The sequence below is a fragment of the Misgurnus anguillicaudatus genome, chromosome 2 (genome assembly GCF_027580225.2).
Source record: "Misgurnus anguillicaudatus chromosome 2, ASM2758022v2, whole genome shotgun sequence".
NCBI classification, from domain to species: Eukaryota; Metazoa; Chordata; class Actinopteri; order Cypriniformes; family Cobitidae; genus Misgurnus; species Misgurnus anguillicaudatus.
The window spans coordinates 19,531,300-19,555,582 of record NC_073338.2 but is presented as its reverse complement, the minus strand read 5'-3'; the positions used below and the strand labels follow the sequence as shown (position 1 = coordinate 19,555,582).

The window sequence follows — 24,283 nt, the reverse complement described above, 5'->3', positions numbered from 1 at the left end:
TTAAAATAATAAAATTCAATTGTTTTCTTTCTTTCTGAGATTTCAACACAAAGGGTCTTCTGACTCACGTTTAATCGGGGGCTGGTTGGACTGACTCATGTTCATGATTTGTGGAATTTAGATGTGTGTTAGGTCAAAGTTTTTGTTTTGTCTAAGATCATTTCTGCCCCTCTTATAGCCTGTATAATATATAAATGTAAAACAGTACATGAAAACCAAGCTAAATTATGATTTGCTGTTTTCTACATAAAATCATCCTACATAATGTAAAGAACATACAGAGAAATTATTACCTTGATATTTTTTATATTGACAGCGTTAGGTCATGTCAAATATTGAAATAAAATTTTGATGCACCTAATCTCATCATTAGATTGTAAGACAAAATGTTGAGTGATAACGCTTGTCAAATTACTATTATGGAGGGCAATGATGAATGTGTAAATGTCTGTGGAATGTATCTGACTACTGTAAGGCAATATAATGCATGAGAGTTCAAAGAGAGAGAGAGAGAGAGAGTGAGTTCAAAGACAGAGAAAAACGTACCCTGGCAATACAAGGCTATTTTTATGCTGCGAATTATGGTGACACCTGTTGCTGTAGAGACCAGTTCTTTATTTCTTTAAAAAATAAATGATAACACAGGGTTTGTATTGAGCAAATGAACATAAAGGGGCAGTTTCCCAGACAGGGTTTAGATGAGGGGTGCCCAATTCTGCTCCACTGATCAACTGTCCTGCAAAGTTCAGCTCTGACCCAAATCAAATACACCTGAAGCAGCTAATCAATGTCTTCAGGATCACTTGAAAATTGAAGGCAGGTGTGTTTGATTAGCATTAGACCTGGGGCACGTTCAAAATGGTGTGTAGCGTTTTGCTATGATTTCCGTGTTGAAACACATCTTTCCTGGAAATGGTGTGCACCGGTATGCAACAGGGTTTGAGATTTGTCAGACCTGCAGTCCAATCAGCATCAACATGTAAATAAACCACACGGTATTAAAGAGACAGCTCACACAATGGGGCGGTTTCCTGGACAGGGATTACTTATGTGCATTTTGAGGCAAAAAAAGGGCACTGATGTATTTTAAGATATGTCAGTGCAAGTTGATTTCAGTTTGGACAGCTCTTACATTTATAGTCTAGGACTTGTCTGATCCCTGTCCGGGAAACCGCCCCAATGGGTTTAGGTTGGAATATAGTCTTTCATTCTGGACAGCAAGTGCAATGACTGTAATATTTTACTGTATTAAACATGTTTGTATAACTATTACTGCGGGCTCCGGAAACATTTAAAAAGAACACAAAGAATGGCCTACTCAGCTACCGTACTTGCAAATCTTGTGTCATTAGAACAGTGTGTTCAACACATCACTGTTTCTGTTTAAAAAAATGTTATGCAACATTTGGTCGAGGCTGAACGCAGCCATGAACTCTGCAGGATAGTTGATCGCTAGGAGCAGGATTGGGCATCCCTGGTTTAGATTAATCCAGTACTAGGTCATAGTTATATTGGGGAGTGGTTTCCCGGACAGGGATTAGTTTAAGCCAGGAATAGGCCTCAGTTTAATTATGAAATATAAACTAGTTTTAACAAACATGCCTTACTAAAAACCTCACTTGTATCCATTTTAAGGCAAAACAAAGGGCACTGATGTATTTTAAGATGTGTCAGTGCAAGTTGTTTTCAGTTTGGACAGCTCTTACATTTATTTTAGTCTAGGACTACTCTAAACCCTGTCCAGGAAACTGCCCCTAGGAGATTTAAGTGGTTTTTACAAACAAACCTTACAAAAAAACATTACTAGTGTGCATCTTGAGACAAAATAATGGCACTGATATATGTTAAGATATGTCAGAACATGCATTTTAGTCTGGGACTAGGATAAACCCTGTCTGGGAAACCCTAAAATTTCGAAAACCACTGAACTGTGGCAAGGAAATGCAAACATACATTCATAAGAATCATATAAATGTCAACATGTATACACTAGACATGAACCGTTTGTTTGCATTGTAGCTAGTGATTTCTGACATTCATTTGTTTATTATTATAAAGTATAAGGAAAGCTAAAGTAAATGCATGTATTGTTTGGTTTTGCATCTTAAAGGAATAGTATGTAGGATTGTGGCAAAACTGATATTGCAATCACAAAACTTCTGGCTAAAACTGGTACTGCAATGACACAACTGGTGGCCAATACACAACATGACAACATAAACATCAGTTGAGGGCCGCAACTCCACTTTTTAAATGACAATATCCTGGCCAGACCACTGTTGTGAGTGATATAAGTATTTGAAATGAAAATTATTTTTTAATGTCTAGTGACATATCAGGGCAATTTTATGATTAATTGATATAAATTTCTTACATACTGTTCCTTTAAGTTGCTTGCATGCAACAATGCAAAACCTGCAAAGTCAAACCAAACTAGACTTTGCTATTGGTTTAATATTTAAATGCACTTATTTTCTATTTAAAAAAATGCATTTCGCTACCCAAAGACTATGGTTGGTCTACAAAGATTTGATTTGTCAGTATTTATGCAGTAGAATGTTGAGCTTCTGGTTTGGCAGGGGTTTGAAGTGAAGCTATGCTTTAGGAATGAGGCGCACTTTCCACACTCTTCAGCTGCTTGTCTTTCGCGTGAGGTTCATCACATTCTCAATAAATGCATTCTTAGGTAGTGTAGCTTATAAAATTCACACATACCTACTGTAACCTGCTACCATTCACCTAAACAGTTGGTCTAACCTCAGAAGCGTTTTTTGACCGGGGGGAATTTCCTTTAGGCTGCGCCTTGACAATTTGATATGAAAACACCACAGAGTTGATTTATGATCGATCTCCTCATTCCAGGTTTTGAAGAGCATCATTTAAGGGGTGCAGAGAGAGGGCCTGTGCTTTCAGCTGAATATGGCCTTTTACTGCATTTTCTATTTATTATATTGGAGTCTACCATCAATCTTTCAGGAGCAGTTTGGGAGGTGGGCTCTCTCAAATTGAATAGACAGAATGGAACGCTCAATATTTATGTTGCATAACAGCAGATGCAGAAAATAAACCAGGGCTTTCCAAACCTTTTCATTCCAGGTAAAATGTTTCTCAGTGCCCACCAAAATATATTTTAATGGGAATATAAGAAAAGCAATACGCATTCATTCTCCTTTAGAACAGAGTGGTATTGTACTGTATGAATGAAATAAGTTTCATTACCAAAATACAACAGCTTTACATGACCCACCTTTTCCCCTATGCGACTTAAGTGGGACATGATAGTTTTAAACAAGACATGGGTTTTCTACATCCTACTATAGTACTAACCAACCCACATCATCTCTGTGTTTTACCACTGCAGAAAAGCGGGATTGATCCTGTCTCAGCTGGATGAACTTAGTGGTTGGTGCCGGGGTCTTCTCCAGGAACCCAAAATTGGACTGCGCAGGGCATCCCTCAAATACCTATCCTGTCGTTACACAGAAACCAAGGCTTTCGGGCTAAACTGGGTGAACCTCGGCCAAGATTTACGCAAGGCTTGCGAAGATCAGTCGCTGTCTGTTATGTACAATGATTACGGGGAGCCCAAGGAACTCTGAATGTGATGGACACCAAGAGGGCTTGTCAGGGATCAACACAGGGCATCCCTAAAACACAACGCTCCTGTGTGTTTTTGAGCTTGCGTCTAAAAATGTTTCTGGGTCTGATGTACAGTGTACAGTCAAAGGAAAGTCATTTAAACTGGCAGTTATAGGACTAGTGGTGTATTTTGTCACTTAGTAGATACACCAGCTTGTATAGGTAGGACTTTTTTCACAAAGACTAAAACTAATCTTGTGCTGATGATGTATGTCTCTCTGTAGTGCATATAGATACAGAAACTACTGTATTAAAGAGTTATAGCAAATGTAAATGTTAATTAATCTGACAGTTTCTTAATGTGTTTAACGTAGTGAGGTTGTTTTTGAGATAAGCAGTGTTACGAAAATTATCCGTTTCAAGTTGTGTACATTTAACATGTCTTGTTTCTTTTCGTTTTCAAAATAAAATTCTCTAAATAAATTATGAATGATTATTGAACAAAATGATATTTTTCATGATAGATAGATAGGACTCAATATTAAAGATATCAACCCAAATTAAAAATACTATAGTATATTATAGTAAAATTACCATAGAAAAATGCAATAGAAAAATGTAGTTAAATTAATCTAGTAAATACTATAGTGCTTTTACTTTAGTAAATGTACTATAGTAAACTGTATTAAAAGTACTATAGTAATTTATAGTAATCTAACTATAGGAAATGAAGTAAAATTACTCTAGTAAATACTATAGTGTTTTTGAACCATACAACAATAAAGATACTACAGTAAACTGTATTAAAAGTACTATAGTAATTTATAGTAATCTAACTATAGGAAATGAAGTAAAATTACTCTAGTAAATACTACAGTGTTTTTGAACCATACTACAATAAAGATACTACAGTAAACTGTATTAAAATACTATAGTAATTTATAGTAATCTAATTATAGGAAATGCAGTAACATTACTCTAGCAAATACTATAGTATTTTTGAACCATTCTATAATAAAGTAAACTGTATTAAAATACTATAGCAATTTATGGTAAACTTATATAGGAAATGTAAAATGTATCTAGTAAATACTATAATATCCTACAGTATACTAAAATACACTATAGTTTACTGTAGTAAGAAGTAAAGTATACTATGGTACTTACTACAGTTTACTATAGTTAAAACTATGGTATGTGTATTAAATACTATATTATACTATCATTTACTACAGTTTACTATAGTAAATACTAAAGTATACTACAGTATTTTTTCATGTGAGAAGGTTATATATTCACAAAATTATCTTTACATCAAGTAGGATGATTTTATGTAGAAAACAGTAATTTACAAAAGACATTTCACAGGCAGGGTCACATTGGATATCTTATTTTGAAGGTTTCAAAGCACAGATAATTAATAATATATACTTTACACTTCACAATTTATTAACAAGATGTTAAACTACACTTTTACATACAGAAAAGCATACAAAAATAGTATATTTCAATAACAATTGCTATAAAGAAACAGTCCTTAATAATACACATGCATGCACGGGTTTGCATGTACATGTAATTTGTGTAATATAAGAAGGATGATGGGGAAAAGTTAACAGCTGTGGCTCTGAAAAAACCCACTTTAATATTAATTATTCACAAAAAAAAATGTGTGGTGGGCTGTTGTTGTTAGAATAAGGGAGGTTTGCTGTAGGAAATAGTATACTGTAGTGAGACTTGTTATACAACTATACATTGATATACAGTATGTGATGATAACATTTAATGAACATGGCCCACAACAAGCAAGAGCTATTTGTTTAATATTTGTATAAAAAAACCACACTACATAAAACAAAATGACTTGCATACTGGTGTATTTAATTGCTTGTGGGGGTAAAATGCTAAAATATTGCTTTTATCTACACCTACATCTATATTAGAGATTTGGAAATATATATATATTAGGTATTATTTATAGATTAGTACAAGATCTGTGATTTGAATTACTTTTCACGAGGAGGAAAATTCAGGTTGTTTGACATTTTTCTTTCCGAGCCAAAATTAGAGCCGCCCGCTCGGCTTCTGCTCTCGCTATCATTCATTGCGGCTCCGGCTCCATCTGCTTGGCCGTGCCCCGGTTCTCTTCGGCTTCGGGGTCACGGCAGGTGCACTCATCGTGATCGCAGTCCGCCCCGAACTGAATGACCTGTCAATCAATCAGACACGCAGCTTTACAAACAACATCCAAAAAGTATTCGGCCACAAACATCTGATACGGTATGTGGGAACCACACGCAGGCTTTGAACAAGAGATCAAAGTGTGGTTTGGATAATTCTGCTAGAAAATACTTTAAGGCACTGCAGTAGATCAAAATAATGAGCGGTACCTATTTCCAGATGTTCGATAAATATGAACTGTTGACCAAATTACTCAACCAACAGAATGGATGTCTTTTGATTTATGAGACATAAATATAATGTTATTTGTTTGTTTATGGACGAGTGCCAGTCATTAACAGTATACAGGTAAATATACTTTACTTTTGTATTGTATAGACAATAAGTTTTATATTAACTATAATGCAATAAGTTACAGTGTACATTACAGTGTTTCGTTCACATTTAAAGTTGATATGAGGATTAAAAAGAGCAGGCCACTTTCAATACTGTAGGGAAAGCATTGCCTGACTGTGAGCAGATGAGTAAAGGAGGTGAGCAGATGAACACATGTTAAGAATCAACAGGAGGAGATTTTTGTCCAGGATTCATGCCATCACCACAGGTTGCAAAATAAACTCAAATTCCCAGCTAAGCAGCCTTACGGCAGGAAAAGTAAACATGCAATGCAACTGCGGGTCTAAGCAAAGATTTTTATGCGATGCAATTGTCTCATTGAAGTACACTCAAGATTTATATTCAGGATTTACAATGCACTTTTTAAACTTTATTAGGCCATAAGCACATCCTGTCACGTGGTTTGCAAAACAAATCGGTTGTCTTTAGTATCTAACTAAATCGATCGATACCCCACAGAGGCATGTACAGTAGGAAGGTTTGTAATTGTACATGCACTACATGTTTCCTGTGCATGTTGAGTGTGTTTATCAAAAAAAGACAGTCACACAGAAGGAGAGACAGCAAGAATTTGTTCTTTATTGTCCAACATTTGCTATCATCGTTCTCTCTGGCCCTAATCCTAGACGCTGCCTGTTAAACCAGACTGCCCCACCAACACACTCCCTCTGCAGCCGAGGACTTTTCCACGGCCTGCGTAAACAGGAGCATGGCAGTTCCTCTGGACCCATGGTGGCAGGATGCTGTTCATCACAGTTTATTTCACTTTCTCAGACTTTACTTGTTAAAAAAAAGTTTTACAGTTGCCAATGACGCGCTGACACCTGGCCCTCCGCTAATAAAAGCTGTAGCAGTCAGTCATGTATGTATGACAGACACTTCCCCCTGGACTTATATTCTGTGTATAGGACTGCACACCACCCAAATGACTACACTCACAGAAAACAGGTACCGGGAGGTATAAAAGTTGATGCTGGGGTGGTACCTTTTCAAAAAGTACACTTTTGTACCTAAAAGGTGCATATCTGTATCTCAGAGGTATTTATTGGTACCTTAGAGGTACATACTGGTCCCTCAAAGGTACATACAGGTACACTATCAGTACCTTTTTTTCTGAGAGTGTAATGATGTGGACATTCAGAAAGATCACACATTACTATACAGCAAATTTACAAGGTGACAACTTTATGATGATGTTTAGGGAAAGGGCTGTGAAGATTGACACCATGCAAGGAATAGAAAAATTCAACTTTAGCTGTAAAATAATTGGAGAAAAAGAACTTTCAGATGAGATCTAAAGGGTTTGATTTACCTTTTTAGAAGAGAGAGTGGATGGACAACAGTCTCCCCCATCATACTGGCAGTACGCTCGGTTATTAATCGTGTCACACCAACCATCTCCCTCAAAAGGCTTTGACAAAAGAATAAGAAACATTTTACTCATATGGTTCAATATGTGCATGACATGGCATAAAAATCTTATTACTTAAAGCTGCTTTTGAATGTGGCAAGGTGGCTTGAATAGGTACTGTATAAACAGCGGTGCACGCCTGTTATGCAATTTCAGGATGTTGCACAAAAGAGTTCAAATGGGGCGAGTGTGGTATAATACAGTTTTGTGAGAATTTCATTGCTTTAAAGTCCACGTTAAGTAATATTTATTGTGTTGGAAGTTTGTCAAACCACAGAAAAATGTGTTATTAACCAACCAGACAAATCTGAATGGTAAAAAAATTATCAAAATTGTTGAAAAACAGGCAGGATTATATGCTTTTAAAACAGCTGTCTACATTAAAACCACACCCACTTTCGGAAAAACTGTCATTGACACCATCTATCTCAACTTATAAAGGGACAATCCACTTTTTTTGAGACATTTTCTCATTTTCCAGCTCCCCTAGAGTTAAACATATGATTTTTACCGTTTTGGAATCCATTCAGCCAATCTCCGGGTTTGGGGGTACCACTTTTAGCATAGATTAGCATAATCTATTGAATCTGATTAGACCATTAGCATCACGCTCAAAAATTACCAAAGATTTCCGATATTTTATTAATGATATTACGCAGTGCCCGAAAATAGTCCCCTGCTATTAAAAGTTACCAAAGGGACTATTATCGGGCACTGCGTAATATCATTGCGCCTGCCGCATCCATGGTACGGCAGCAAAGTTATTGATTATTACACCGTAATGAGATTATAGTTCCTAGCTTAGAAATTTTTAAGTTTCCATCAGTCTTAGTATATGATGTAACTACAGAAGAGTCCAATTTTAAATAGGAAAAATATCAAAACTCTTTCGTCATTTTTGAGCATGATGCTAAATGGTCTAATCAGATTCAATGGCTTGTGCTAAGCTATGCTAAAAGTGGTACCGCCAGACCCGGAGATCAGCTGAATTGATTCCAAAACAGTAAAAATCAAATGTTTAACTCTAGGGGAGCTGAAAAATTAGCATATTTTCAAAGAAAGTGAAGTGTCCCTTTAAAAACCACTATAACCTTAATGGATGCTTGCGATTGTGTTAGGGGCATAGCTAAGCTCGATGGCTTCAGTGCATCATGAAGACATGATTTTAGGCCCACCCAAAAAAATCCTGAACTCAAAAATGGAGAACAATTGGTTAACAATCTAACTCCACAATTCAGTACTACATGTAGTTCAGTCTTTTAATGTGTTTCAGCAAAACATTTCTAACATTTTTAATGTTGTTAGAATAAATTCTCTGAAATGACTTTACATGGACTTTAATAAAAACTTTTAAAATGAAAGCTTTAAACATACAACTCTTTTTCAAGCTAGAAACATGTGCTCACTTACCTTACATTACATTACATATACCATGGGACTGTTGAATGCTTTATGTAAGGGATAATGTAGAGGCAGCCGGTAGTTATCGGGAAATAAGCCCCGACAGTGTGATCAGGACCCGACGCGAAGGCCAAAGGCTTTTTAACCCTATAACTACCGGCTGCCTCTACATTATCCCGCTTATTACACGGCTACTTGCCACATAAGAAAAAAAACTGGATATGAATATGAATTTGATACATTTTATTGGCATATTTGTTTTAAATTAACATTTTATCCTTCCGCGAAACTTTGCACAGATGCATAAAATGATCGTAATACCTTATTAAGATCCTCTGCTTCATACTTGTCTGTCTCCATTTTTTCTCTTTTAGCCAGTCTTTGAGAAGTTTTAATGCCCATTCTGTATTTTTTTGTGTGTTGGCTTTGTAGCTGTCATGCTCTATTTTGTCAAGTTCAGTCTCAGTAAGCTCTCTGTGTCTTGTCGTTGTTCGTTCTTCTATCCACTGTTTAAATGTTTCGTTTTTTCCGTACATGTTAAAATGAATGTCAAAATGTTCCATTCTTAATTGTGGTTGTCCAGTGTTTGTCACAAGATGGCGCCAAACAGTAATCTTTGTTGGCGCGGAGGGATTTAAAACATACAAGTAACACCGGCTATGCGTTATTACTTTGGAGCGGTTATTATTTGAAAAGAACGAACCTGCAAATGTCTCAACTGACCAATCAGAATCAAGCATTCCAGAAAGCCGTGTAATAATCTGACATAATAATCCATAGGTATGCATTATTTTCGATAAATGCACACCTGAACTGTTAAAGGTCTTAAAATATCCACCAGAGCAACGTCTGTGTTAACGGTGGTACAGTATAAGCGAAATAATTGACTTTGCTTCTTGGGTGTGCATTATGTTCCAATTCAAGGGCCCATCTTCAATAATTCCTTACTTATTCTATGAATGATAATGCTATTAAATAATAAACATATAAACATAAACCACATCCCCCCAAATATCCCCCTCATTCAATTAAAAACATTTATTATGTAAACCAACAAAAAATCACTCGACTGTATCAATAAAAATGCCACTGAAGTAATTTATAGATGTGTGCATGTTTTATGTTATACATGTATTATAAAACAAACTGTTTTCTTTGAAACTAAGACTGTTGGGATGTTCCTTGATCCTCAGAGGAATGAAATGCATGATTCCTGCCAACGGGATTTCTGGTATGCGTTCTGGTAGGTAAGATATTCATTCTTTTCACATAAAAATAAAACCATGCTTGTTATCCCAAACCAAACTTCCCAACTTTTAACTTCCTGCTATTTTAATGTCAAAGATTTTGCAATGCCCAGTGGAGCCTAGCTCGACTTTTTTGAGCGGACTGCAATTATCAAATTTAACTTGAATAAACACTTCGAATGCATCATAATGCCTTCCTACAGGATTCCACCTAACCTAAAGGATCAGATGCCAATAACAAGAAAACAAGAGCAGTCTGCCAAAGAAATGTTTGGCTCTCATGTGCATGTGGAGCCTTTTCAAAGACTGAAGCTTTTACCTGACTCTACATCCCACCAGCTGCCGACAAGATCTCAATGGCACCCAATCCAAAATGTTCTTCCAGCCATGATTTTACTGTCCAAATCTTAAGCAATAGCATTTTGTTTTGCTTTAAAGGTGCAATGTGTAAAATTTAGGAAGATCTTTTGACAGAAATGGAATATAATATGCATAACTATGTTTTCAGTCGTGTGTAAAGACCTTACAATCAACAAATGTTTTTATTACCTTATAACAAGCTGTTTTTATCTACATACACCATGGGTCCCCAAATACGGAAGTTGCTGTCATGTTTCTACAGTAGCCCTAAACGGACAAACTGTTCTATAGAGCGCGTTTCATCCCCAAGTTGTCTCAGGACTTAACAAAACTTAACATAAGAGCTAGGGAAGTAACGATTAATTGTGTGTCCCATTAAAAATGCCTGTCTGAAATCAATTCTGAATCGCAAGGGTGCGATTGTGTGTTTCATGCACAGCTTGTGTGTGTGTACTACGGCATTTGGTCAGTAGGAAGTCCTTATTAATCTAAAATCATTATGAGTCGGAGTCGTTTAGGGGCTGGACACACCAAAACTTTTAAACGCGTCTGAAAACGCCTTGAGGACGCCGAATACCAGCTGTTTTTCAGCTGAGTGCCAGCTTTCTTCAGCTGAGCGCTTTGGTAGCTGTGATACTTCAGCTGTGAGCCGGTTGGTTGCTGTGGTAATGTCCCGCCCCTCCTCCACTGTGATTGGGCGGCCGTGTGAGAACTGACATTAACGAGCGGAGCTTTTCTCACAAAGTTGAATCTCTTTCAACTGTGGACGCTCAGCGCCAAGCGCGGAAAAACCGCCGAGCGCCGGTTTTCAGCGCGGAAAAAACACTCTAGCTGCGAGCTTATTTGAAAAACGCCGAGCTTCCATTGGAAGCAATTGAAAACATGCGCCGGCCGCGGGCGTAAAAGCGTTTGTGTGCACGCCCCCTTATAACGTGCATTTAAAAAAGCAACACTCGTTAAACAAAATCATTCAAAATATTATTTATTATCATGAAAATACCTGAAACAATTTAATGAACAGCTATATAAATGAAAAGTTTCGTTGCAAAACGAGATAACCACCGTTTTTTTAATTGTTCAGAAATCTCGTTTTTTGGTTGTGCATTCCAATTAATTTCAATGCAACTGCAGTTGGTTTGTTTTGATTTAAACCTTCATAACTTAAAAAATACAGCTAAGTAGCACCATAAAACAAAATAATAACATGATAACATAATAATAAACATGTTTTGACACAAATGTTAAAAAATTGATTTATTTCGTTTTGCAACGAAACTCTTCAAATATTCTTGTAGACATTTCCTGGAATAGAGGGTTTGCACATGACGTCACCGTTGGTGAGAGGGACTGCAGTTATGCCCACTGAGTGGCAAAAGACAGAGCGGCAGCATTTGAGTACAGCGTGACATCGACGAAAACACAGTGAAAACGCGTTGAAATGGGAAAAAAATTGTTGTGCGATAGACTGTACTAACAGATTAACAAGAATTCGGAGCTATCGTTTTACAGACTGCCAAAAAACATCGAAATGAGACGTCCACAGACCACAGGTGGTTTGACAAGTTGCTAGGGTCACTATCAAGCAGAGGTTTTACTTTCTACTTAAACTTATTTTTTTCAAGTATTTCTATTTTATCCGTGTTTTCTTTGGAAAACATACATTCCAAAGTATATTATCATAATATTTACTCTATTACATTTCAAATAATATGTTTTTGTTTTACATTTAATATTTAAGTACATTAACATACTTTTACTCAAGCAGAAGTACACAATTTAAATGTAATTGGGTATTAAATAAATTGTAATATGCAATATTAAAGAATACACAGTATGATTATATGCTTTAGAATGTAGTGAAGTAATGTTTTTCCCAATACAAACACCCCAATAAAGCACAGATGCTTGGAAAATAATGTAACTTAGTATTGTCCACCTCTGCTATCAATCCAACTAAATTTAATTGAATCTGATAATAGTCAGTTTTACTGGCATTTTCGCAGCACCCGCTATGAAAACCAGCCATTTTGTTGAAGGTTTGCCACTCAACAGGGCGAATTCTGGCGTGGTCATGTGGAAAAGTGACATCAATGCATACTCTCTATAGCGTTTGTAATGCTACTTTTTCTGTGGCACAAAAGGAGTTTCTGCATGATAGCCCTACACCCCCCCCCACGGCATTCGGATGTGCCAAGATTTCACCGTAATTCATTTAAATTCATTCATTGAGAAAACGTGCATTCGGTTAATCGTTACACCCCTAATAACAGCATAATAACACAATATTACTAAAATAAACTCTGAGGTAAATGCTCCAGCCAAACACAATGTTAACTGCACTAACAAGTCTAAATAACCTCAAAAACAGTGAAAAAAAACATGATTTATTCTCAAAACTTTACAGTCACGCAACCAAATCCACAGAAAACACTCGCGCTGCTGAGGTAAGCTTTGTATACTTTGTGTCAAACATGTCTGAAAGAAAGTCAGAAGTGTGGATGCTAATGGTCTAAGTAAGCAATAAGGTACGAGAGGCTGTGCTGTATCGTGAATAAGTAACGGCTGAAGGGCGTTGTTAGGCATGACGCGAAGCGGAGTGCCTGCAACCCCTTCAGCCGTTACTTATTCACGATACAGCACTTGCCTCGAGTACCTTATTGCTTTTATAAAACGGTTACTACACAATATTAAAGTAAAAAAAATATTAGTGCAACTTTCATGAAGTTAAATCAATAAAAGCATTTCTTCCGCTAGAAAAAATAGTCCCTGACTGCGAACAATAACATGAAAGCTCAAATAAAAACAACAAACTGTTCTCAAACTTTGTCTCATTATATGTTTATGTTTTGCTAAGGGTGTTGCTAAGGGCGCAGTGATTAAATAGAACTGTTGGGTGAAGCGGTCATAGCAGTGTTTTATCGTGAATAAAGCACACCTATTGACCAATCAGAATCAAGGATTGGAACTAACCGTTTTATAATCAGATTCAATGCATTGTGCTAAGCTATGCTAAAAGTGCTAGCGCCAGATCAGCTAAATGGATTCCAAAATGGTAAGAATGAAATGTTAACTCTAGGGGAGCTGAAAAATGAGCATATTTTCAAAAAAGTGGAATGTCCCTTTAAGATGCACACAAACATTAGCCTACTCCCGTTTATGAGCATGTTCGTCTCTGTTCTCGTTCTGTAATAGCGCTGATTGACAATTGCGCTTCCCCGTCTTTCAAACAGATATGATTTTATATAGTTACTCCCTTGGGAAAATTAACGAAAAATTTAATATAGCGAAAACGATTTTTGGCAGATAGATTGCGATTTATATGACCATAGTTTTACTACAAATGCCATGGTTATCGGGGTGAGACCATAGTAAATTTGTGGTTACTATTGTTTTACTACAAATAAAATCTAAAAGATTAGTATAATTAAACAATGGTAAAATTAATAGCATAGATCAGTGCGGGCAGCTTGCATGCAGTACAGCAAAAATAGACTCGCATCTGCAACGGACTGGACGGACCGCAAACGTATGCTGTGTGAAAGCTCTAACCTGTTAACATGGGCACGTAAAAAATATGCACCGCAAACGCACTGCATACAGAGTATGTGTGAAACAGGCGTTACCATGCTTTTCAAAAAGAGCGGATGTCCATTGGGTTATTATTTTGGATATACATTTTCAATATAATAAAACAATAGTTATTTTTTTCTAATGGCAGAGCATGCATGGTCAATTTCCACTTCCATTACAAGGAAAGACAGCCTGTGCTTTTGGTTACCATGGAGTGGCATATGTGGCTACCTGTACCCCCTCAGAGATTAGGATTTATGGCAGCGTACTCAGCCTCAGGCCATCAGGGCATAAACAAGCGCTTCTCAGTTGGCCAAAAGAAACTGCTCAAGGCTCTAGGGACACGCACCCCTGGGGCAGGAATGTGTCACACAACAAGCTTGTGTGTCCATTTCCACCACCAAAGCCCTCAGGAGTGTTTTGGGACCCGCAGCAGTCTCCAGAGGGTTTTACACCCAATCTTTATTTAGCGATACTGCTGGAGTGTGGCACTTGATTTGGCAGATAAGATATTCCTCTACAAAGAAATGAAATATCCTGATGTGGCAACTCTACAAAGGAGAGTACCTCCGATCTCTCTATAAAGAAATTTTGCACCTTAGACTGGGTTATATCATGAAGGTGCTTTTGGTGACTACTCAATTGGTCATATTTTAGCCCGAACTCTCTCCATTGTTTAATTGCTGGCACAAGAAGAAACTTAGGTTATTGTTTCTCTTTTATGTTAAAATAAATGATTTATGCTTTTAATATTGCAGATCAAAGTAAAATATTTGATTGTAAAACGAATTATTAATGTTTTTTAAACGGTCCTGGAAAACGTAATGACCAAATACCTAAACTAAAGAATCATGTAACAGTAACTGGGAACAACGTGTGGAATGCACGTGCGCAGACCAGAAGAGGAATCCTGCCAGCAAATGTTAAACAACACTGGAGTCAACCATCTGAAACTCTACACCGACCTCAGCCAACATCATTTGATCTACACCTAACAAACAAAGGCCACAAAATAATAGCCAAGAAAAGTCAAGATCAAGACAGCGTGGCCACCACAGACGCTCAGATCAGCATGCCAACAAATAATATCACCTCACAGAAATGTACTCTGCCAAAATATTTACAACAAATCAAAGTCTTATGTTGACTACTTGTTTGCACAATAAGAAACATACGTTGGGAAAAGCGCACAAATATTTCATCATTTTATAAAAATGCTGTCACATCCTGAAAGGGTTTATATAGCAATAATAATCTGTATATTATCATACTTACAGAATTCCCTACTAACAACAATAACATTAAAATAAACACAATTATGAAAAATAATAATATGAGTTTACACAAGTTTAATGCCTTCCAGAAAATGTGCTTCTTTAAATATATAAACATACAATATATCATATGAAAGAACAGACCCTCTGCTTTTAAACAAATAAAAAAGGTTAAGCCTATCTTCATTAGTTCTCTTTTTATCAAATCTCAAATATGGATAGGTTTCTTCAAATATACAATTACAATTTACAATAAAAAAAATTGAGCAAAAAGCTGAAATAATAAAATTTTTGTGAAGGACTTTTGATAGAGATCAGAATCAGAGCAATCATCAAAACATACACAGAGTTTGCCTTAACGGGATACCTCTGTTTGGGTAATAGCGAAAATACAGTTTGCTGGAAAAAATCGTCATTGGCAGGGAAGCGTTTCTCTTAATTGACGAGTTAACTCGTCAATGGCGGGGAAAGAGTTAATTTAAAACTGCCAAAAAAAATGCATACGTTATTTAGCAAGTACATAAAATATCAATGTTCCAAGTCTGTTTCCTTACCCAGAATTCACAATGGTAAGCTCATAATAATAATGAATAATTTGGGCTGTACAATTTTGCGGACCACATTTTGCAGACCAAATTAATTCAACCAGCATAAAGAAAAAACTCCAAGAATCTCACATTTTATGTTTAAACCAGCGGTTGCAATAGAGAGGGGAAAGTTACAGGGCCCTATCATACAGCCGGCACAATGCACGACAAAAGTTTTTTTTGCTAGTTTCAGACCGACACAGTAATAATTTTCACGTTCAGCGTCACGTTGTTTAAATAGCAAATGCATTTGTGGCGTGAAAACTAGCTTTGTTCAGCGGCATGTTGGTTCATTGCTATTTTAAGGCAACTAAAATAGACTATGCCATTGACCAACTAAAACCTGGTGTAAAATCTAAAGTTAATGGTGCAACATTGTTTTTGTTATTTAAAGAATGCGTTAGTAATATGAGCCTATACACGGGACTGCAACGCACATTTGCTAATTACACACATGGATGCGCAGCAGTAGACAAAGGTTTTATATTTGAAAAATGTAATGGTTTAAAATGTAAAGATTATTATTGAGTCTCTTAGACTTTAGGAGGTGTGAAGCTGAAATCAGCTGGCAGAAGAGCTACTTCACCTGTACCCTGGTAAGCTTTTTTTGCTTTTAAAAAGTGCTAATATTGCATTAATTTAGATTTTTTTAAATGTAACCCCTCGGATTTATTGTATATGATGACTTTGTAATTCACTAAACACAACGCAATTTTTTACATAAATCTTAAACTGGTGGTATTTTCCCTTTGCTTACAGTTTTTCCGCTTACACACTCAATCATGTAAATATGGAATGTGGCTTGACGCAACTGGCTTTTAAAAGGGATGGGAGATGAGACTCTCATTGGTTTATTGCATGTTCATAAAAAACAAAACAAAAAAAAGCATTACTTATTACGAGAATAGGAACAATCCTTTTAGACTGTGTGCCAGGCGCACAAACCATTTTTCTCGTTGTTAAATTAGCAAGTGGATTAGGACACGCCTTAAGTGCACTTGCGCTGTGCACTTTAGACCATGCGCTTATATCATTAAAATAGGGCAAAAAGAGTGCAAGTTTGCAAGGTTCAATGGACAAATATACAGTTTAGCAGTCAACACTGTCAGACAAAATTGTCCCTAGCTGTCATTGGGGCAGAACCATTAAAAAAGTACACTGTTGCACCTAAAAAAGTTCATATTAGTACATACTGTTACCAAAGAGTGCATATTAGTACCTTATTATACATATTAGAACTTTTTTTAAAGGGTACTGCCAGTGACAGGTAGGGACCATTATTTGACCATTGTTTTCTGACAGTGAATATATCAGAAGAATTTGTGTGTGTGTGTGTTTGAGTAGGTGTGTATGTTAGAATCTATCGCATATATGTATATTGTTAACATATTCCTAGTCTTAACACTGTGTTTACTGTCTACACTTGATGCAGGAAGCATGCGGTGACAAATCTCTGAAGTAAATGCCTCGTCTATTTATGACCAAGCAGCACTCACAATACGTCTAATAGGAAGGACCAATGGATTTGCAACAGTCGCTTTGTCATGCCCAGTGTAGAGAGTTTCTTGCTGTGACATAAAAAAACCCCCACATAATAATCGTAAATAACAGGAATCGGAATCGATTCAATGAAATCCGGAATCGAACAGCCCCATGTAATGGTTCTTCGCGGTGCATATCTGCGGAGGGCCCATCTGGCTTTTGGATGTAGCGGCATTTCACCATAATTCATTGAGAAGCATAGCAAGCAGAATCGCACGATGTATCGTTACACCCCTACTATTGGCATAAAAAAATTCAGGTGAACTGGATACTATGAAAGACTCCATGGAGGTGAGTCATTTCAAAAGAACAAAAACTTTCCAGAATTTTGATCAATGCTTATTCTACTAACTCAGATTTATTTTAAGCATACTATATAAATGATTTACATGCACGGGCTACGTTATTTAAGACCCTATCATAAATATTGATACTGATCATAAATTTGCAAAACCACGTCTGATAGGGTCAGACATGTTGTTCCATGTGAGAAACAGTCGGCTGGAGCTATCCACTGTGACCTTACCTGTCTACCTTAAAATTCATTCTCCTGGTGGATTCCTCTCTAAGAGGAGCTCTAGTAGGCAACCCTGCATTGTTTTTGGCCAGTACCCAAAGCATGAATAAGATTATGTGGATTTATTGAAAATGAAATGTATTGTCCAAAAAGCACAATTAACCCCTAGCAACAAAATCTCAGACACGAGAGATCGGCATAAAAAAATGAATGATCCTAAAGCGAGCAATCATCCGGAACAAGCGAGTTGTCGTTTCACCTTACATGTATTGGGAAGACGTGAAATCCCCAAGCATTTCATTGATGTGAATGCGGAAAACACACCACAGGTCGCCTGGCCGCTAATGCTAAGCGAATGATAGAATAAACAAAAACTCCATGGCAACAGCTTGTTTTTACAGACAAAAAAATGTTTCAGGACCCCGTGTTAGTGCTGGCATCTGACTTCACTGAAGTATGCGCCCCTTGATTGGCTCTCCACAGAGTTCCCAAAAGACTGCTAATTATGTTCCCCTCCATTTCACTTCTAATGTAAACTTTTCTCTTTCCCCCCAAACAAGAGCTGAAAAACAAATTTTAGGTAACATCACAACAGTGAAAGGGTAAATGAAGTGTTTCCAGGTTTTTGTGTGTGCGCATGTTGTCAACTCTTTCCATAATATTAAGATGAAGAAACGCAGTCCGTGCCCTCAGAGGAATCAAATCACCAGCCTTCTAACCATATTTGCAGCAAGGAATGTGAACAGTGGTTCTTCGTAAACCCGTGGCATCATCTGTACGGTTTCTCGAATGAGGCCACAGAAAAAAAAGGAGGCTGGTATGCAACAGTCAAACAAACTTAAAACAATAAAACCAAAAGGTTCAACACTCAGAAGACCATAAGCAAAAATCAAATCCATCCATGACACATTAAACCAAAAGTTATATGTGACAGACGTAAAACTAAAAGATGAGTCGCATACAGTATACATCAGAGATATAATAAACTTAAAGGGATACTCCAGCCAAATATCTCACGCAATTCAGGAGAGAGTTTTAGCGTTGTGAGTGTTGGTTGCCACACTGAAAAAAATGGACTTAGTGGGTCTTTGAATTTAAATAAAATAAACATGTATATGCAACACAAAATATTTATATTCCTTGTGTAAACATAATTTAATTGATTAGGATTAAAATGTTTTGTTTGAATGTAAAATGAACACATTATTCTCACATTGATTAAAATTGATTGAATTGAATACTTAAAACAATAAAATTGGGTTTGGACACAAAACGGCACCTCCTGAGCAGCAGGGGCAGTATAGCTCATTGAGAAGGACATCGATTGCCATAAAAGAAGAATAAAGATCGTTTTTTGGGCGCCAAAATGAAGACTAAGCACAGCAGTCATGCCAGTCAGTCAGAAGAACTGATCCAACGGGGAGCAGGTTGGCAGGTAGCAACCGAGGAGCTGGACGTTTGGTTGGTGGTTGGCAACAGCTAGACTGTGACTGGGTAGGAGATGGCGGAAGGAAGTGAGGAGACAGGAAGTGAGATGGGATTTGAAGAAGAAGGCGGGAGAGATAGGAGTGTTTGGAATGTAATGAGATCAAGAAAACGGAAAAAAAAGGAGAAAGTAGCATATAATGTAGATGAAACGGATAGTGAACAAAGTATGACAATAATAAGTAAACCACAAGAGGAAGAGTATAAAGTGATCATGAAGCTAACTCAGGAGGGGTCGTCATTTGGTGAGTGGAATCCGATTCATTTAACAAAGTCGATAAACAAATTGTTAGGTGAGATCAAAAATGCAAAAGTGTTAAGAAGTGGAGCACTGTTGATTTTTTGTAGGAATAAAAAACAACAAGAAAGAGCCATAGAATTGGCCACAATAGATGATAAGAGAATAAAATGTGCCCTGGCTGGAAACAAGTTGTTGGTTCGAGGAGTTATTACAGGAATACCGGTAAATATCAAAGAAGATCAAATCAAAGACAATGTAGCAGGGGCAAAAGTGCTGGAGGTAAAACGCCTTAAAACAACTAGAAACGGGGAAAAGAGTGATAGCTTGTCTGTTATGATTAAGTTTGATGACACAAGACTCCCAAGTAAGGTATATATAGGTTATATGAGCTACGAGGTCAGAACATACATCCCTCCCCCATTGAGATGTTTTAAGTGCCAAAAATATGGTCATGTAGCAGCTGTGTGTAAAGGTAAACAAAGATGTGGTAGATGTTCAGGTGAACATGAGTATGGGAAGTGTGGAGAAGGGGTAAAGCTGAAATGCTGTAACTGTGGCGGAGAACATAGTTCAGCCTATCGTGGATGTGAAGTTAGCAAGAGAGCAATGGAGGTGCAGCGAGTGAGATCACTGCAAGGAATAACATATGCAGAAGCTGTAAAGAAAGTCTCTAAGGAAAAGAAAACCCATGAACCAGAAGTTAAAGAAAATGTGAGTACGTCTTGTGAGAAATGTGGAAAAATTGAGGCAAAGAAAGACTTGTTGGTTATGAGTAAAAGTGAATTTGTGTTGTTTATGGTTGAGGTGATAAATTGCTCGGCACAGACAGACAGAAAGACAGAAAAGATCAAAATAATAGTTAAGTCAGCAGAAAAATATCTAGGAATAAAAGGACTTAGCTGTGAAGTAGTGGAAGAAATGATAATGGCAGGAAGTGCAAACTCGCAGTCATGGGTTGGTGGCTCTTTATGATATTAACAATATTGCAATGGAACTCCAGAAGCCTTATAGCAAATGGACAGGAATTCAAGAGTTTTGTCTCAGATTTAGCGGATAAACCTCAAGTAATATGTGTGCAAGAGACATGGTTAAAACCACAGTTGGATTTTGTATTGTATGGATATAATTCAATTAGGAGAGATAGAGAAACAGGTAAAGGTAAAGGTGGAGGAGTAGCAACTTTTGTTAAAAGTGGGGTAAGATATAAACTTATTAATAAAGGGAAAGAAAAGGAATCTGTTGTAATTGAAGTATGGTCAGGGGAAAATATTATTAAAATAGTTAATTTTTACAACCCGTGCAATAGATTAAGTGATGGAATATTGGAAATAGTGTGTGGATCACTGCAGGGCAAAATAGTGATATGCGGAGATTTTAATGCACACAGTACGTTATGGGGAAGTAAAAACACAGATATAAATGGATTAGCAATAGAGAAATTTATAGATGATAAGGAGCTAGTGTGTATAAATGATGGAAAGGGCACGCGGTATAATAGTTCAAGTAACACAGAAAGTGCCATTGATTTAACACTGGTTTCAATTGGAATTGCAGGAATTAGTGTATGGGAAGTAATGAGTAAATCAACAGTGGGTAGTGATCACTATCCAATAATGACTAGAATAGGCATAGAGATACACCAAGATGGGGAAGCGAAAATACCAAGGTGGAAATTAGATAAAGCTGATTGGGAGACTTTTCAAGAAATTAGTGGGAATAAGTGTGTAGAAATAATGAATAGAGATATAACAGATGTGGATGAATTGAACAATGAAGTAGTCACAGCCATTATACAAGCAGCAGAAGAAACAATTCCTAAAAGTACAGGGAAAAAAAAGGGGAAAATCGTGCCGTGGTGGGATGATAGCGGTAGAATAGCAGGTATAAAAAGAAATAAAGCATTTAAACAGCTTAAAGTTCGTCACACATTAGAAACTTTAATTCGCTATAAAAGGGCACAAGCAGTAGTTAGGAAGACGATTAGATCGGTCAAACGCATGTATTGGAGAGAGTATTGCAATAAAATTGGAAGCGAAACTCAGTTGTCAGACATATGGGGAACCATTAGAAGAATGAGTGGATTAGGTAGAAAGGTGGAAATGCCAGTGTTATGTAGCAACAACAAGAATGCAGTTAGTAATGCAGAAAAAGCAGAGCTTTTGGTAGAAACTTTTGCGAAAATCCACAGTTCTGGTAATTTATCTACGATAGATAAACAGAATAGGAGTCAGACTTTGTTGGAAAACCCTGAAATTGAAGTAAGTAGAAATGCATCAGGAGGGGATATGGACTTGCCTTTTACTATATTTGAATTTAAAAAGGCTATCTTAAATGCACGGCAAACAACACCAGGGAAAGATGCTGTATGTTATAGCATGCTAGGGCATATGAAAGAAGTGTCATTGGAGTTAGTATTAAGGCTTATTAATATGATATGGAATACAGGTAAAATCCCACATGAATGGAAACGGGCAGTGATAGTCCCTATACTCAAACCTGGTAAGAATGCTGTAGACCCGTCAAGTTATAGACCTATAGCGTTGACGTCACAATTAGGAAAAGTCATGGAAAAAATGATAACAGATAGGTTAAACTACTATATGGAAGGTAAGGGTCTTTTTTCAGCTTATCAGTCAGGATTTCGTAAGGGTAGGGGGACAATGGACTCTGTTTTATGCTTAGAAGCAGAAGTTAGGAAAGCACAAACTAATAAGGAAAGTGTAATTGCTGTGTTCTTTGACGTTGAAAAAGCATATGACATGCTGTGGAAGGATGGACTACTTATTAAACTTGACAAATTAGGAATAAAAGGTAAATTATTCGGTTGGATAATGGACTTTCTGGATAGTAGAACAATAGAAGTTAAGGTTGGTACAGAGTACTCAAGTAGGCGTATTGTGGAAAATGGTACTCCACAGGGTAGTGTTTGCAGCCCCATACTGTTCAATATTATGATAAATGACATTTTTGATCAGGTAAATGGAAGTGTAGGTAAGTCACTTTATGCAGACGATGGAGCACTCTGGGTTAGGGGTCGAAATGTAGAATACTTAAGAAAATGCAAAATGCAATAGAGAAAGTTGAACAATGGACTTATAAATGGGGATTTAAACTATCAATCCCCAAAACTCAAGTTATATGCTTCTCTAAGAGCCACAAAGTAGTGCCACTGAAATTGTATGGACACGATTTGGAACAAGTTAAAGTGGTTAGGTTTCTAGGGGTTATCTTTGACGAGAGGCTGACTTGGTGTCAACATATTGATAAGGTCAGAAATAAATGTAAGAAGATCAATAACGTGTTGAGATGTTTATCAGGGCGAGACTGGGGAGCGAGTAGAGCATTGCTAATAAACATTTATCAGGCTCTCATGAGAACTGCCTCTGACTATGGTTGCTTAGCGTATATGTCAGCATCAGAATCTAACCTTAAAAAGCTTGATGTGGAGCAGGCACAGGCTCTTCGGATTTGTACCAGAGCGTTTAAAACATCACCTGTAAATGCATTACAAGTGGAGGCAGGAGAGATGCCGTTACGTATAAGAAGGGTTAAGATCATGTTGGCATATTGGACTAATTTACAAGGACATAAAATGGTCCACCCCACAAGAACTGTCTTGCAAGAATGCGCAGAGCATAGTAAACGCAATTTTTGCAGTTTCGGATGGGTGGGGAATAATAAGGCTCAAAGTGCAGGTCTCAATCAGTTGCAAATAGGACCCACTGTACCAATATCAACTATTCCACCCTGGAAATTTGTTAAGCCATATGTAAATATAAGTTTACAACAAATACTAAAAGAAAATACAAAGATAATGCCAGAGTGGGTAATAGTTCAAAATTATGTAGAGCAGTATCAAGAGGAAGTATTCATATTTACGGATGGATCAAAGCAGCCAGAAACAGGCCGTACTGGTGCAGCCTTTTTTATTCCTCGATATGAAATAGCAGTCAAAAAGAGGACAACAGATCACCTGTCAGTATACACTGTGGAGTTGGTAGCAATTGTACTGGCATTAGAGTGGGTGGAGAAAAATAATAATAATCAGAACAAAGGGGTCATTATAGCCTCAGACAGTTTGTCAGCATTAATAAGCATTCAATCTGGGATAGCATCATGCAGACAAGACCTCATTCATCAAATACTACACTTGCTTCTCACACTTCATAATAAAAGAATAGATGTCTCCTTCCTTTGGGTTCCTGCCCATGTAGGGGTGGAAGGAAATGAAACTGTAGATATGCTGGCAAAAAGCTCTACAAATCATGAAATCATAGATACGCACGTACCAATAAGTAGAGCAGAGGTCAAAACTATCATAAAGCAACATTCCCTTAAAATATGGCAGGAATATTGAAACACAGCAGATACAGGACGTCATTTATACAGTATACAAAGTCAAGTAGTCACAAGCATGAGGAAGGGCAGGAGCCCAAGGGAAGAGATGATAGTATCACGTCTTAGAATAGGTCACACTGGTTTAAACACAACA

The 24,283-nt window shown here is 37.1% G+C and overlaps 2 protein-coding genes across 5 annotated transcripts in view; one reads left to right on the top strand and one right to left on the bottom strand.

Moving 5' to 3' along the window:
* Positions 1-4,062, top strand: part of astn1 (astrotactin 1) — a 356,183-nt gene extending 352,121 nt beyond the window's left edge. For all 4 annotated transcript variants that reach the window (XM_073874209.1, XM_073874213.1, XM_073874207.1 and 1 more), the window contains one exon: positions 3,362-4,062. In XM_073874209.1, the coding sequence (XP_073730310.1) occupies positions 3,362-3,599 (238 nt within the window). In that variant the 3' untranslated portion in view covers positions 3,600-4,062. The remainder of the gene's footprint in view (positions 1-3,361) is intronic.
* An 873-nt stretch (positions 4,063-4,935) lies between these two features.
* Positions 4,936-24,283, bottom strand: part of pappa2 (pappalysin 2) — a 99,982-nt gene continuing 80,634 nt past the window's right edge. Inside the window, 2 exon segments of the mRNA XM_055201780.2 lie at positions 4,936-5,788; positions 7,469-7,567. Of these exon segments, the coding sequence (XP_055057755.2) occupies positions 5,681-5,788; positions 7,469-7,567 (207 nt within the window). The 3' untranslated portion in view covers positions 4,936-5,680.